A 17016-nucleotide genomic window follows, 5' to 3' on the forward strand; every position below is an offset into this window, starting at 1 on the left:
CAGGCCAATTAACCACCACCTTTGATTAGCCACTCTTCTCAAACATTTTTAGCACTTTCTAGGTGTGTCAGCTCATCTCACTCTTCAAGCATTTAGAAATCCCTGTGATAATTGGAGGCTGCTATGGCAGCCACTCAAACAAGTGTAGAGCAAACATGTAGGAGTATGAAACTATAAAAAATGTGTAGGTGACTTCTTCTACTTTCACTCTGAAGAACATTGTATCAAAGGTGCCTCCATGTAAACAGGTGATAGTCATCACAGTGCTGCTGGAGTACAATGATTCTCAGTAGTAGTTGAATGAAGAACAAAGTGAGAATTAGTGCACTAAGTAAATATAATGATACCATGACCATCTGATATGGCAGCAACAATATTGGACATCCCTAGTAAGGGTGATATTTAGGCATAAATGCTCAGCCAGAACATGTTCAGAATTTTATTACTATACATTGAGAAGAAGTGATGAAGGATGAGGGAAAATAATTTCTAGGTTGAACACTATTGAACCAACACAGAAATGAACTCTGGGAAACAAATGGGGACTGCTGTAATAGGGGAGAAGACAAGAGAGTGTATTAACAGCAGATGTAATATTAAGTTGCCTCCCTAATCCTATGTTAAGGTACACTTCTGATTTTTTTTTTATACTCACTCATAAAATGAACATAGAAAATGGTCATAGACTTACTCTGAGGCTTTACCCATGATGATCCAGCCCTGACCTATTTTCATGGTTAGATTGTTTTTTTCTTATAACCCGGTTGCATGAGCTTGATATCATCACCACTGCTGTGACTGAAATTTTTTTGTCCAATTTGTTTCTTTCAAACTCTACAGACTACTTTGATAATATTTCAGAAGGAAAAACACTGTATTTGTTGTGTTCTGCTAAGATCTTTCAGCCCCGGTCTTGGTACCACCTCTTCTGGGATATTTTGCTCTTTGACAGTTTATAGATTTCCTTTTTTTCTTCTTCAGAAAATGCCATAGTGGCATGCATTACAAGGTCTGCATGTTTGTATTCCTTGAGGGGCTTGATTTTATATATAAGTTGTGCCAACTGGGTTACCTCTGGCCTGGCGTATCTCTAGAGGTGTGAATGTTCAGATACTACAGGTAGTCCTTGACTGACAATTGTTTGTTTAGTGATCGATCAAAGTTACAACGACACTGAAAAATGTGCCTTATGACAGTTTCCCACAGTTATGAGCTTTGCAGCATCCCCATGATCATGTCATCAAAATTCAGATGCTGACATGTGTTTATGACAAATGCAGTGTCCCAAAATCATGTGATCACTTTTTGTGACCTTCTGACAAACGAAGTCAACGGAGAAGCTAGATTCTACTTAACAATGGGTTACTAACTTACCAACTACAGTGATTCACTTAACAACTGGGGCAAAACTCACTTAACAAATGTCTCACTTAACAATATAAATTTTAGGCTCAGTTGTGGTCGTAAATTGAGGACTACCTGTATTCATTAGTAGAGGACAGGCCTGCCATATAGGCAGATAGTATGAGGGGCAGGTGGGGAGGGGCACCCTTCAAAATCCTGTTATATTTCACACAGAACAAGCACATCATCTGTTGCTCGGAATGAAAAACAGGAGGAAGTTCTGCATCATTCCACTGATCAGGAATTTACTTTCCTTTTTTCCTTCCAACATTTCCCTTTTTTCTTTAACACAATTCTATCTAAATACAACATGCATCATATTTTATTTTATTTCCATACACGATAGAAAGAGATTGTGGAGAGGGGGTGGTTCCTGGATACATTCAACTCAATTAAATGTTGGCACTGCATTTTGTTTTTTTCCAATCACTGAGTGGAAATTTTAAATGTCAAATTGGCTATTGTGAATTCACGCCTCCCATCTACAGTATATTTCCTCACACTAGGCAGCTAGCAACATATATCCTAAGGAACAAGTGCAATGTATAAATTTCACTTTAAATATCATGTGTAAAATAAAGAAGCAATAGCGTGAGACAGGTAGAGAAGCAGTTCTAACAATGAACCACGCTAAGAGTACTTCATGCTAAAGTACTTTTAGTACATAGTAAAATTAGTAAAATCAAACTGACTGGCTCAATTTTTGCTAGATGTCTCCCTTGAATTTAGAATTTTCAATTGCTTTCAGATGACGAAGCTTTCAAACTCACACAAACAATAGCAATGTTCAAAAACCAAAGGAAGCAAAAATAATAAATTATATTTATACCAAAGTATAATGAAATCGATATCCAATGGATATTTATGAGGAGGAAGTTCTATCACGAGGATATCACCATAGAAATTGGGATGGATGAAATATTTTTTGTTCAATTCTGTTTTTTATGATCTGCTACAACTCCTACCTTTATGCCTTACAAGGAGCCAAAATGCATTTATATAGAGAAATAAGTACTTTTCAAAAGTGTGTGTTCAATATTATGCTCTGTAATTCAAATCATGGATACAGAAATCTGTATACAGAAAATATTGTAATTAAACATGAACGTACTTCAATAGGTACAATATTTATCATAAGAGTATCATTTGCAAATAGCACATATGCAAAAGAATGTATCCAAATGTGTTCAATGGAGAAGCAGGAAGATTGCTTGTGTGTGAACCAGGCAGAAATGAATCTAGTTAAGAATATGAGGGAATCTAATATAAAGAACTCTGCCTCTGTTTATTTATTTGTTTGTTTATATTTACATGTATCCCACCTTTGTTTTTTTTTTTAATTAGGCTGTGAATATACCTAATATTCTTTCATCCCCCTTCCTTTTCCCCATAACAACAACCCTGTAAGGCAAGTTGGGTTGAGGAAGCCTGACTGGTCCAAAGTCACTCAGCTGGTCTTTCATGTCTAAGATAGAACTAGAATACACATTCTCCTGGTTTCTAGCCTGACACTTTACTTTATAGTTCATCTTGGATTATTCGCTATGACAATAAACAAACATATGAAGCCGTGGATGAATAAAATTAACATTGATAGGTCAATGCATTTTATGTTTGCTTTTGGGGGCCATTAAATTTTGGATTAAAGCCAGCAAATGGGTTGATCTGAAGTAATAGCTCATTACAGTGGAACTTTTATACCAGATATACAACCCCTAATAATCAGTTAGGGATACATATCTGGCTTTGGATTTCTTAAACATCCAATATGCAAGCATCACAGTGTTTTTGCTGGGAATGTTTCTACATATCATCATAATGAAAAGGGTGCTACTTAATTAACTAGTTTACTTGCATTGAATTATAAAGTGTGATGAGTTCCTTGGCTACTTACCCCAAGCCTCAGATGAAAACTCACCTCCTCCATAACAATACCATTCATTCACTTTTAATAGCAGGCTAGTTCAACATGCAACAAGGAAACAGCAGATTCTGCACTGAACTGGCACCATAGATGTTGGTCATATATAGTTAGGCCTTTCATATAATACCTATGCTGAAGAATTCCAGGAGCCATAAAGTACGAAATACCCATCGAGCACATTCAGGCCTCCGCAGCCCTTGGTCAAATAAATAAGCCTTTTTCCATCGACCAAAACAGAGTACATACTTACATTCAATATAAGGTCATTTTACTTGCCTTATTAAGGATGTTGGCTTTAAAAGAAATACACATGCTGCCAAGAATAATGCTATTACCTGCACCACTGGATGTCCCCCAGCAGACGCCTTGACAGCTCCTCGACTGCCTTCCGTCTCATAATGGGCTCGGTGATGGGACTTCGGCTGCACTTCAATCCGAAGTTCATAAGGTCCTGAGTGAGATGGCAACTGCCAATCCAAGGCAGGCAGAGATGGGCTAAAATAGAGAACAGTAGGAATTAAATATTAACAACCGTTCTGCTATCATAAACCACAAGAATCTGGCACTATTACTTTAGAGGCCACTTTTAGCAGATCATCCGTCACCATCTTACATTTAAAATTTCATCAATGGAGATAATGGTATGACATAAGTAATTTAAAAGGTAATGGTTATTTTATGAAGATTTATGGATGACACGGATTAGATAGGCCAAATGCTATCAGATACTTAAACAAAATGGAAAACATTTTAAGCTTAGCTTAAAAAGAATTAAAAATACAATACATCAACCCATTAATCATAATAGATAAAGGTGGATTGTAAGATGTGGAAAAATACCCCTCCACACACACACACAGTTCAATTTTGTGCAGAAATAGCCTTTTGGGAATATCAGTACTTCAGTTCCTTCAATTTGTATTCAATAAGCTTCACCTTTTGAATAAACTTGTCAGCAATAAAAATTCTTCGACTAACAATTTTTGAAAATCCCAATCAGCCCCACAAATTGACCCAACAAAAGGTCTGTTTCCATTAACACTACCACTTTGTTTATTACCAGGCAAGAATATACAACTTGCAAGGTGAGGGTCAGACAGAAGACACACAGGTTGGATGTGAGTGGATGGGTACAAGTCTTCAGTTTTCCAGTTATAGCTGACCTAGAACTCACAATGGTTTTAACCAAAAAACGTGTCAATGGTGGAGAACGTTGGTAGTTGTTGATAGCACCAACATCTGAAGGGCCACATATCCTCCATATTAATTTTACAGCATTTTCAAGATACTATACAGTAGTGCAAGACTAGAAAGCTTTCACAGAAGATGCCCTCTATATATCTTGTGTATATTCACTGTGGCTAACAGTGAATATACACAACAAAATGCTTTAGAATATTAGTTGGATTTTTCAGTGGCTGTTCTAAGCACAGATCAATCTTACATGCTGTTCCCAAATTGCCTCATTGATCAAGATCTGAATATTGTTTCTATGTGCATTTATTTAAGCGTAAACATATGTCTATCTGCTAGCAAGAACCATGTTATGTCAAGATTGGAGGAAGATGGATTCACGGACATTTGAGCATCTCCTTATTCAGCCTGGAGAGATCAGGTACCATAGTTAAAATATCTTCAGTTTTTTTTTCAAAATCTGCATAGGTAGCCATGAACAGTATCAAGCAACCATTTGGAGTAGAAAATATATCCCATAACCAAGAAGCCACAACTAGGAAACAATTGGTCTCTTATCACAGAAATATTTTGACTCATACTCTAAGAAGAATTCAAGAAAAAAGCAATCTCCTATCAGAATCAGCAATTCTTGTATAATAAAATCCCCCACCCAGTTTTTTCAGGTTTTATAGGTCAAAGGTTTTGTATTCACTGCACGCAAGCCTTCCTGTTCTTCAAGCTCCTAATTGCTATGGTGTCTGTCTATAGCAAAATCTTTTCCGCACTCTTTCCTTTTTCAATGAAATTCACGACTGCATTCCCCCCATGGCCCATGGGAATGTGGTATTTAGTAGCCTGCATATAGATGACTGATGTAGGCTTCTTTAAGCGTAACTGGAAAATTACAAAGATTTATCCCACTTCATGCAATGCTTTGTTACATATGCCATCATTTGAAACATTCCTGGATAATTATCTAGAGAGACCCCACTTGACTGCAGAATAATTTACATAATATAAAGCAGTTGTATATCTCTAGTGATGATCACTGTATATTATGAAACAGAGGCTTCTATACTTTAGCCACTTCATATATAAGATGGGTTTTTCTCCTCCCCCCTCCACCCCTTGGAGAAATAAATAAATAAATAAACAAACAAACAAACAAACAAACAAACGTACGTATCTATCTATGTTGTGGATGATATTTCTTTCTTTAAAAGCACTAATCCATCAAACAACAAAATGGTCAAGTGCTTTAAATTTTAAGAGAAAGAAAAGATTAAAATGAAAACTAACCTTGCAAATCTGTGTATACATGTAAGTCTATGCCTACACACACGTATATACAGACATAATTATCTCTGTTTAGATCTCAGAACAGTACCAGAAACCTTGATTAAAAGGAGAGTTGCTGATTTTGTAGAAAGCATCCACACAGTTCACATTTAATTAAAATTCTAATGTAAGCATGGATGAATAACAACACTAAATTAGTAATCATATCTGGAGTAGTTCCACTGGAATTAATTGGGCCCAAAATGACTAAGTTTAACTTCATTGGTTTCAACAGGTATCCTTCAGGGAAGGGCAGACTTCACAATTGCCCATCTTTGTTTTCTTAAGAAGGCTAAAATGCATCATCTGGAGACAAATGCAGAAGACATTCACTTAGAATGAAATGACTAGGGTGAGTCCAAGAACTGGACAATAGATCTGAATTATGAGAAGGGAATAGAATTCAGTTCTTCTCCACAAATGTTCACTTTGGTTTATTATGAAGCTTTCCTGGTTTCAGCACTATAATTAAGGACAAGACATAATGTCACTTTATTATTGGTACTGTCAAACATTTGGGAGTGAGACAGCTTCACTCTTTTCCTACAAATCTTTTAGAGGCCTATCAGTTGACCCTACATGCCTTTCTCCCCACCCCTAAGTATTATGGTTATGCAGCATTTGGGTTTCGAGCTCTGTGCTCATTAATTTTTTTTTCCTTTGAAGATGAAGCCCAGCCCAGCCCAGCCCAATAAGGTATTTTAAGAATACATTCTAAGATACAGTATATGCATGAAGCAAATGTGATTGAAACTCATGTAGAAACTCATGTATTGGAATTGACTGCAGTGTCCTACTGACTTTTGCTAAGGAAAATGTGGGTTTTCTAGTTGTTCAGGAGCTTTGGAAGATTTTTATTTAATTCAGCTCAGTATATAATTCAGATGCTGTTTATTAAGAAAAACCTGCAAGATGCATTACGAATTGTGTTAATCATCATCCAATATTTATGATATTACAAGTTTTCTGAAAGGAGAGAATGAGAAGGGCCAAAATAAATAGATGTAAATTAAACAGAACAAAGATAGCCACTACTGCATAGCCAAAAATTGCCAATAATATAATGATAGTATAATAAATTGATGAGATAGGAAAATTGGGGGGGGGGGGGGGCCACAAAAAATTGCTTGTGTGCAACATCAAACAATAAATAACCCCAGCTATAATTATTTCAGGCACACGAAAGTAGTTCTCATTGTTGAACCTTCTGGCAGACAAGGTGCACATTTTACCCAGTGGGATCAGGCCATTCTGCTGACTGTTTTATCATCTAATGAAAATGTGGCAGAAGAACTTCGGAGCAAAACAAGCAGGTAAATGTCCCCTTGAAAGTATAGAGAGAACAGGCATATGGCCAATTTATTGCAACCATGAAAAGTGAACACATGCTGAGCACATCAATGTGATTCAGTACCAATGGTACTGCATTTGTGGTAGATGATGCAGCTGAATATGAAAAGAAGGCATATTCTGAACAGCAACATATAAGAGATTTTTGTAAAAACATACCAGTCAGTCCATCTTCTCAATCTAAACAAGAAGATTTGAACAGCTGATCTCACAATACTATGCAAAACAGAAGCAATATTCAAAGAAGTGTTGGAAGGTTTATTTCTTATAGATATCTAATAAAGCCTGAGAAATAAAATAAACTGATCTCCAATCAAAATTAAAAACACTACTAAACCACTCCATTCCACAAAATAAGCAATGTAAAATGCCTAGATAGTCAAAACCCTACTATCTATTGAACTAAATATCAATCTAATGTGAAGATTCATGTAAGAGTATTTTACTAGTTTCTACACTGGTCTTGTTATAAGTACTACTGTATGTATCAGCATCTATTTTTAAATTAACATACATTGTGTAACTGCAGGAGTATCTTTGGATTCTGGAATAAATTTACCTTGTTTTCAACAATGTGGGGAGAGGTATCTCCTCATTTCTTCAATGGGTAAGAAAAATATAGCTTGCACCTTCTCACTGACATTTCAGTTTATTCTTTCTTTTACTGTAATACAGCCCTTGCATTGAGAAAAGAATATAAGGCTGAGCTTATGAATCAATAGATCTATAGGTCACCAGAAAAATCAGGCTTAATATTCCAAATAGTGTTAATAAATGGTTATTACTACAACTGCATTTATACCTGTTCTTATAGAAATAAATACTATGGATCTCAACTACAAGTTAATTCTGTGAAGAAATTCATGAGTTATAAAGCTTCATGGAAGTTTAAAAAGCACCAATATTTTTAATTATAAAACAAATGTACTTTAATGACAAACACAATAATGAAAATAATAAAGCTTATATATTATACATCAGATTCTTCAAGAGAAAAATCAGAGGGATATATATATATATAGTTGAGTTGGGGTAGTTATATATATGTTAAGAACGAACCAATTTGTAAAAAAAAAAAAACCCATCCTTTTCAACAGAGGTTTTTGGGGACTCAGTTTCAGACTCATGGTTGATAAGAACATGACCAGGGGTGAGATTCTACTGGTTCTGTCCACCTTTGTAGAACCGGTAGTTCTGAACAGCAGCAGACAGAGAGCATACATAGAACCGGTTCTATGTCTGCTGCTGTTTTGGCCCACCCACCCGCCTGGGCTCTTACCTGACCTTTATTTCCTGCTTTTTCAAGCGCAGCTGCTTTGCGTGACACAGCTGCGGTTGAAAAAGGGCTTTTCCAACTGCTGCGCACTTGCACGCAGCGCGGCTCAGCTGTCCAGGTAGCTCAGCAGGTCGTAAATTGCACTTGCAGGACTAGTGAGACTCACACGTGCAACACAGAGCAACAGAACCAGTAGTTATACTGGTCAGATCCCATCCCGGAACATGACCCAGTGTAACTTAATATGAATCCTTCTACTAGTGGCTCTAAACAAGGAGTGAGCGAAAGAAAGATTTATATTTATTGGTAGATCTCTGTATTGTTTGCAAAAGACAGCCAAGTCCCAGATTTCAAGTCCCAGTTATTTAACAGTAAGTGACAAAATTCCACCTTCCTGCCAAATTATACAAGGGAAAGAACAATAATTTCTAGCTACTTCATTATATGGAAGCAAGAACTGGCTATGTCAAGAAAAAGATAAAAGTAAATTGAATGCAGCAGGAATAAGATTACTTCAGGAGTGTCTGCAGTGAAACACAAAGCAATAGGGTCCAGAATGAATGGATACTGAAAATAAGTGGACTGAATACATAGACAAATGACCAGCATAAAAAAGTATGTTGTGATGGTTTGGTAACAGAGAATTGAATTACAAAATAATTGTGTGAAGAGTGAGAAAGGAGAAACTTTGGAATGTGGTGGTTGGATGCCGCTGATGAGATCTTCAAAGAGAGATGAAGGTGAAAAAAGTACCTTCCTGAAACGGTTATGGACATAGTGGAGCAAGGTTTTTAAGAGCAAAGATATGAAGATGTATAGAGAATAGTGTTGATTTACATTATTTAAATTTAGTTAAACTTTTTTCTTCTTTTCTCCTACCTTCATTCGTTTATTAGGTTTGTTTCCAAACTCTTTTTACTTATATGTATATATGTATGATGATGGAAAAATCTGAATCAAAAAGATACAATCTGGTTAGGGCATACATATAGCACCTGCTGTGAACATTTTTAACCAAATGCATCTTTCCTAGTTTTGTGCATCACATGTAAGACCAGGAAAAATGTAGCTGCTTTAAATTGCTTCTGGCAGGTGCATGGCCATGTGCACCCCAAGTCACATGTTACCCTTTTGAATCTAGAACTCTGGCATTTTTTACATGTATCCATGTTCCAGATCAAAGGCCAGCGCTCCAGCTCTGGCATTCAAAGTAAATTTCCAGGTCCAGGTTTTTTTTAACTGAATGGTGGTTTTCTTTGCTTATTTTTCTTAGTTGAACTTGAGATTTATCAACATTATCATCCTGAACTTGTTGTTGCCTTTCCAAACTGTAAATCATGGTCTGCCTTTTGATTCAATAGAAGATTGAAAATTATAGGCAAGGGAAGGCATTTTTATTTTTAATCTGTTGAATCGAAAAAGAAGAGAAAAAAGACCATGCAATTCCAAGAACTTGTGCTTGGTTGTAAGATTGTAGTTATCATTCTGTATTATACAGTTTGTACTAAGAGTTCTGAGGCATATAAAACTCTTGTAATTACTTCTTCTCTTATATTGAACAATCCTGTGTCAAAGGTAGTTAAACAAAAGCTAAGAACAATTTATTGAAATATTTCGGCTTCTCTTTTGTTTCACTAAACTATAATCATTTGCCTCAAGAGTATTTTCCATCATAGATGGAGAAGTTTAGATTGGTTATTCCATTTTGCTGGAAGCAGCAGGATTCACATGGCTATTAATCTGCTTGTATCAATACTTCCCTTATGAACTCCTGGTTCTGCTGTAAACATTTTTTACACGCTAAAACTTGGCATACAAGATAAAAGGCTACCTGATTGCAAACAGAGCAGAACATTAAATGCACAGAAAATACATCTACATACAAGGCTTTAACTGTGGGTCTTTGTGCAAAAACAGCACCCAGATGTTTGGGATTTATCCAGAACCAGAATGTAAATGCCAAATGTGCAGTGAGAATCCACAGATTATTATGGCTCTGAAGAATTAGGTGGCAGTTCCTTCTTTATGTTTTTCAGATTGCAGTGATTGACTACAGTTGGTAGTCAGGTCTTCCCAGGTTGTAAAACTGAAGCCACTTTCATATAACTGAGGGACTACAGAGTGACCATGAAACTTCTATTTTTTGAAAACTATAGTTGTGCTCAGTTAACATCTCAGAAAACGTTATGTTGTAACTAACATTGTGAACTTGCTTGAAACCCTGAAACCCTGCAGTTTGTTTAATTTTTTAAAAACTTTCTATTTTAAACTAATTATAGATGCACTCAGTCGATTACTTAAGAAATTAAAAGTAAAATCTGGTAGCGCTTTATCTGACTAACATATGTTATATAGAGGAATAACCTTTCATAACAAATAAAATGAGTTAGTTGGCTCAGTTGCTGACTTTTGGCTTCCATAAAAGTGTTCTCCTCCCATTATATCAGGAATAAATGCTTGTATGTCACTTATCCATGAATAAAGTGCAAGTAGCACTAATTTTACTAAGTGATTGGGAATGAGGCATTTGTAATAATCTATAATCTTATATTCAACAGCGAACTCTCTTTGAATATAGATAGCTGTTGTCAAATAATATTGGCTAAATTAATTATTCATACCATCACAGGATCTATGTTAAAAAACAACTATTAATTTAGGAATTTTCCAATAACCTTTTAAAGTTTTTTTTCTGGAAAAGACAAAGGAGGTAATATAATAGTTTTGGCAAATAAACCTCATGACAGGGTGGATATTGGAATCTGTATTATTTGTTGGAACTCAACCTAGACTTTGAAACAGAACAGACACTTAAAATAATCCAGGAGCAAGGAGTGATTCCAAATATACTATGACAAATGGCTACCTTTTGCTAGGATATTTAAAATACTAAATTTCAAGCCTGCATCTTATGATTGTGCTGACATCTCACTTCAGCTTTTTTACATACATAAAATGAAAGGCATTCATGGGTTACAGGAAACTAGGTTCAGGGCATCAGATTGGTAAAATCAGACTTTTACAGTAGCTTCCAGATGTCCTGGAGCACAAGTTAATGAGAGCACATGGAAACATATTGAAAAAAATATCAGGAAACACATTTTTTACACAAAAGCAAACCAGTGGAAAAATATTATATGCATAATACTGGAATGCAATTATTGTCATTATCACTCTGGATATTGCTGTTTTCATTTTAATTCCATGTGGTATTTAAAACAACAAAAGAAAAACTTTTTTCTGTAAATTAGTGAATGATAAAAGATTTATGTGTTCATACAATTTTTCCTGATGTTTAAAATACATGTGCAAACCTTATTTTTTTCAACTAATGTAAATGTGGGGGAAATGGCTTAAAACTTTTTAAACCCAACTTTAAGCTTTATAACCTAAGCAAATGTTAGATATACACATTTCCTCACATTTTGGCACTACAGATACCACCATCTTGATACACATATTATATATTATTGCCCATATACTCTGCACCTAGAAAGTCCTAGGACTTAGTAGAATAAGGCATGGGAATGGACTGGTACTATGAGATTTGCAGGAAGAAAAACATATTTATATATCCAATAATTGTTCACTTATTTGAAATGCTATGTTCTGAATGTTTACTCCTATCTTAAATAGATCATATGCCAGTTTTAGACAGACTCATGTACACTTCAAAAGGATGAGATAAAAATAGATTGCATTGTCTGATACATTAAACTTGAGTTGGATGCATTCCCTTTCTGAGGCCTTAAAACCTAGTAATCACACCTCTATAACAATTCACCAAATCACAGATGTATGATCTCCTGCTTTTTTTCAGATTAAAGCAAAGAACAGAAATATGTAACTCTTCCAGCAGGATTTATGCACCTGAAAAAAGGAACCAGCCTTTCCAAAAATATAAAACTCTATGCCTCATGTCATATGCCTCTATGCCTTAATGTCACCCACATTACATGGTATCATAATGTCTCAGCTCTGCTGCATAAAGGCATCTGGAGGGAGTGTGCAGAAATGTTAAGATCATTGATGTATCAACACGATCAAAGTTCCAGCTCTTTTTTACATGTATGGAACACACATTAAAGGGATGTGTTTGCGAAGGCTTTCATTACACCAACCATTTTTACTTTTTTGACCTTCACCCATGGACACCCAGCAGCAATACATACATACATATTTAATCAAATTATAATTTGATTATAGGAACCTTAGATTGATGGATGCAAGAAGGGACATAACATCATTAGAGCAGATAGAAAGGTGAATGAATATGGCAGTCCTGCATAAAGGTAATTGAGCAAATGCTAATTGTGCAAGACAATTGCTAAAAAGTTACAGCTTCATACTAAAGGCCAGAATCACAGAAAAAAAAAGTTTTCACTTGTACAGAAAATCAAATCTACAGCACCAATGTTTTGATTGCCACTGGAGACAGGGCTACTTCAACAGTCCTGCCTTTGGACCAAAGCTTTTCAGGGCATTGAAAGCAATTGTCTTATCACTGGGGGTATCAAAAAATTGGGCTATCTCAAAGCCACAATTAATTTTGTTTACTTTCAGACATTTCTACCACTTGTTTTGTCTCAAGCGTACAAAAGAATTTACAACATGTAACTGCTATTGGACTCTTGACTAGTGTTCAAAAACATAGAACAGAATGATAACTTTGCATAAAACAAAGGACCACTAGCCTTTATTATCACATGCAAAAAAAGAAAAAAAGAAAGTTCAAAATGCTGCTACCTTTCTCCGCTTGCAAAATTGCAAAACAATGTCTGAAATAGTAGACATAAGCTTCTTGGAGTAAAAGTTACAGCTGTGTGTATGCATGTTGTTATGTTAATATGTCTTCGGGGAGTTGGACATTATATACACAAACAGAACACCAAAAACCAAGACAACATACACAACAACATAGAGTTACCGTCTGTGTTTTAATTTTTCTTTTATTTTGCATGTTATCTTTCTATTATTATATTATTGCTTACATTACACTGCAGGAGGTGGAAAGTAGGATTCCGGGAGCTCTGCAGAAAGGCTAATTTTATCCAGTTCCTCCTCTCCTTGAATCATTTTTATTTCAGATTTAAAACTTGGTGCCTCATTTGCTCTTTCATCTCTTCCCTTTTCATTTCGTCCTACCATACTTTTATGCTATGACTTTTTTGAATGTAGGCAAGAATGACCAATGGGTATGGTTAAAAAAACGTCCAGGTAGTGGCAATGTATATAAAAAGCAGGTGGCGCTTCAACTGTACCACTGTAACCTTCTTTATTCTTTTGACCACACCCTGTAGATAACTCAATGTAGGACTGCAGGCCAGAATTATCTTATTTTAATGATTATGTATAAAACTCATACTAGGAAAGAAGGAAGTCGAATAAAATTATTTTGAAACAATCACCAGTGGTACTGCCACTGCCCTCTCGCAATGCCTGGGGCTGTAGGGATCTGGACAGGGGACAACAGACTTCTGCTGAACCCTGGTAAGGCCAAGTGGCTTTGGATACATGCACCTTTGGGATCTGGGACATTAATGTCTTTAGTTCTGGATGGGATTGCACTGTCCCAGACATACCAGTGTGCAACTTGGGAGGTTCTCCTGGACTCATGATTCTTGCTCTAAGGGCAGGGGACAGTCCTGGCTAGGAGAGCCTTTGCGCAATTTTGTGTATTGCACCAGTTGTGCCCTTTCCTGGATTGAGAGTCCCTAAGCTAAGTCAATCAAGCCATAGTCATCTCATGATTGGACTATTGCAACACACTCTACATGGAGCTACCTTCAAAGAGTATTTGGAAGTTACAGCTCACACAGAATTCAGCTGCGCAGATAATTCTTGGGGTCCATGTTACACCACTGTTTCATGAGCTGCACTGGTTACCAGTTTGCTTTTGGGTCTAATTCAAGGTATTGGTTTTTACCTTTAAAGCCCTTCATGGCATGGATCCAGATTATCTGACAGACTATCTCACCTCAGTGGGAGTAATCCGCCCCACCCGTGCCAGCAGAAGGGGCATGCTGCAAGCCCCATTGGTCAAGAAATTCCAGCTGGCAAGATCCAGGAGAACAGCTTTTTCTGCTGTGGATGTCCCTCTGGGACATCATGCCTTTCCCACTCCCCTAAGTGAGATCTGCACCCCCATCCTTTTAGTCTTCTGAAAGGGCCTGAAGACCTAGCTCTGCCAATTGGACAGTGGCCCCAATAGGAGAATGTCATGCTGGAGACAGTAAATAAGTTAAATAGATCTCATCTCCTTCTTATGAAGACCTTGCTCCCTTCCTCTTCATCTTTGTCAGTTTTAAATCAAGTTTAATGCTACTATTTATTGTTTTAATGTATTACATTGGTATAAGACTAAATCAGCTAAACTTATCAGCTAAGGACCCACCCACTTTTATAAACCAGCCCAACATACTATAAAAAGACGAATACAAACATAACCCATGCAAATCAGTAACAATTAAAACAGAAATGAAATATTTCCTTTTTTTTTGCTTTCAAACTGTTACAATAGGAAATAAAACAAGTATCACAAGAAAAGCTAAAAGTAAGCCTGTAGTATTACTGCAATTCTATTTTACATTGCATGCTATATTCCCCTTGTAATCAAGCATTCACCATCTATTTTCAAGTTTGTAAAAGCAACTGTTTTGATTTGGGATTTTTTAAAATCCCAGATAGGAAACAAACGGATACTAAGAATCTAGAGAAATTGGTTTGAATTTGCTTTTAACAACCAAAGTGAAAATGAATCGTAGCATACCATGTAACAAAAGCAAAAACATAACACTATAAAAATCATTCTAATTGTCTATGACTACCGTGTTTGAAGTACTAAAAACAAAGGCATTATTGCCAAAGGAGGTAAAGCAAAAGAGAAAATAAGACTTTTCTTTTCAAGATTACATCTAACGAAACTGTACCTCATGTATGATGTTGGGGACAAAGGCTTTGATTTGGCCCACTGATAGGGGTGCTGTGGAACTGAAAGATACTGATCACAGAAGCTTCCTTTCCTGATGTGCTGGAACCCAGGAAACTCTTCTGGTGATAAATCGGTAATCGGTGATATGGTCCCCTGATCATCTCCACTAGGTTCCGTCTTGAGTGCCATGGAGGGAGTGTGATCTGCTGCAGTTTTCCTAGACTTGATAGGAATCCCATCATTCATATCTATTGTGCTGTCAGTAGTGAGGGCATTGATTGCTGCAACAATGGCTGAACTGGTATATTGGTTAGTGTTTCCCAACCATGTCTCATCAGTCACACTGACCCTTGGAGAACTCTGGGGAGAAGGGGTGGGGGAGTGATGTGGAGAGTAGGATGTCTGCCTGCCATTCAAACTGTATTTTCTCTTATTACAGGGAGAGGATGGTCTGGAGTTGTGAGAGCTCAGCCAGTTTTCTTCAGTAATACTTGTTCTGGGAGATGTGGAAGGAGAATGTCGAGGTGAATTAAGGAGTGTGCAGGGAACTAAACTTCGCTGATACCTCTCCTCAGTTTCATTGGTCTTGGGTGATACGCATGGCGATTGCCAAGGAGATGTCTGGGGTGAAGTATAAGGATAGGAATAATTTGATTCATAGGAAGATGCTTCTGAATTGCAACTTCTGGAAGACAGGCTACTGGCTGGGCTCAGACAAGATGGGTCCCTGTAAGCCTCAATGTTTGGTAAATTCAAAGTAGCAGTAGAAGGCGATCTCTTGGTGTTTTGGGTGGATTCATCAACTTCTGCTTCATGGAAGAACTGGTTGTTGTTTTGATGTAGTCCTAAGTAGGTTATTTCAATTCTAGGACTTTCTAAGGCTGGCACGCCATTAGGTCGGACACTTGGAGGCAAATAATATCCAGCAGTGCCATTGTCAGCATGCCCTCCATAACCTGATAGATGGTTAGCGGATGAGACATTTGGAATGACTGGAATAGACGTTTGAAGGCCGTGACATGGAGTTGGCAGTGAAGAATGGGCCACATTTAGAGGCAAAGTTGAGTTTATATTTGAAGATGCATAGTTATAATGTTCTGCAAAAAGATAAAAAAAGAACAAAAAAAGACATGAGATATTGCACATAGACACAAATTAATTTATTAGTAAGCGGAATCCCTTTCATGATCCAGTGATTATACTAGTTTTCTTTGGAATAAAAGCCTATCTTAACCATTTCAAAGATGGCTAAGAGCTAGTGTCATTTAGCCATTCAAGAACAGATTAGGATCAATTAGTTCTGGGTTTAAGTCCACCCTCAGCCATGGAAGTTCATTAAAGAAGACAGGGATATGCTGGGATAAAGAAGAATGCAGCGATTCATCTTGCACCCCCAGCAAAGCTACAAACTGCTCTTTGCAAACTCTTTCTGAATTGAGCAGAGAGAATGGAAATTATCCAAGTAACCTTTCTTGGTACCCTCAAAACATCGGTTTTTTATCACACTCAAGGAAAAACACAAAGTCCTCAATTTTGTTAGTTTGACCATCTGGATCCTCCTGGGGTGTTAAGGCAGCCTGGAAGGTGACCATAGGATGGATCCATATAGCGCTTTCA

General features: G+C 36.8%; 1 protein-coding gene across 4 annotated transcripts in view; it reads right to left on the reverse strand.

Annotated features, from left to right (window-relative positions):
• The window catches only part of NFATC1 (nuclear factor of activated T cells 1), a 136149-nt gene that overhangs the window by 99701 nt on the left and 19432 nt on the right, over positions 1-17016 (reverse strand). For all 4 annotated transcript variants that reach the window (XM_087930996.1, XM_026699474.2, XM_026699475.2 and 1 more), the window contains exons 2-3: positions 15398-16496; positions 3664-3823 (exon numbers count right to left, since the gene is read on the reverse strand). In XM_087930996.1, coding sequence (XP_087787122.1) covers positions 3664-3823; positions 15398-16496 — 1259 coding nt within the window. The remainder of the gene's footprint in view (positions 1-3663; positions 3824-15397; positions 16497-17016) is intronic.

This window comes from Pseudonaja textilis, chromosome 3 (genome assembly GCF_049901715.1).
Source record: "Pseudonaja textilis isolate UNSWEBS1 chromosome 3, rPseTex1.2, whole genome shotgun sequence".
NCBI classification, from domain to species: domain Eukaryota; kingdom Metazoa; phylum Chordata; class Lepidosauria; order Squamata; family Elapidae; genus Pseudonaja; species Pseudonaja textilis.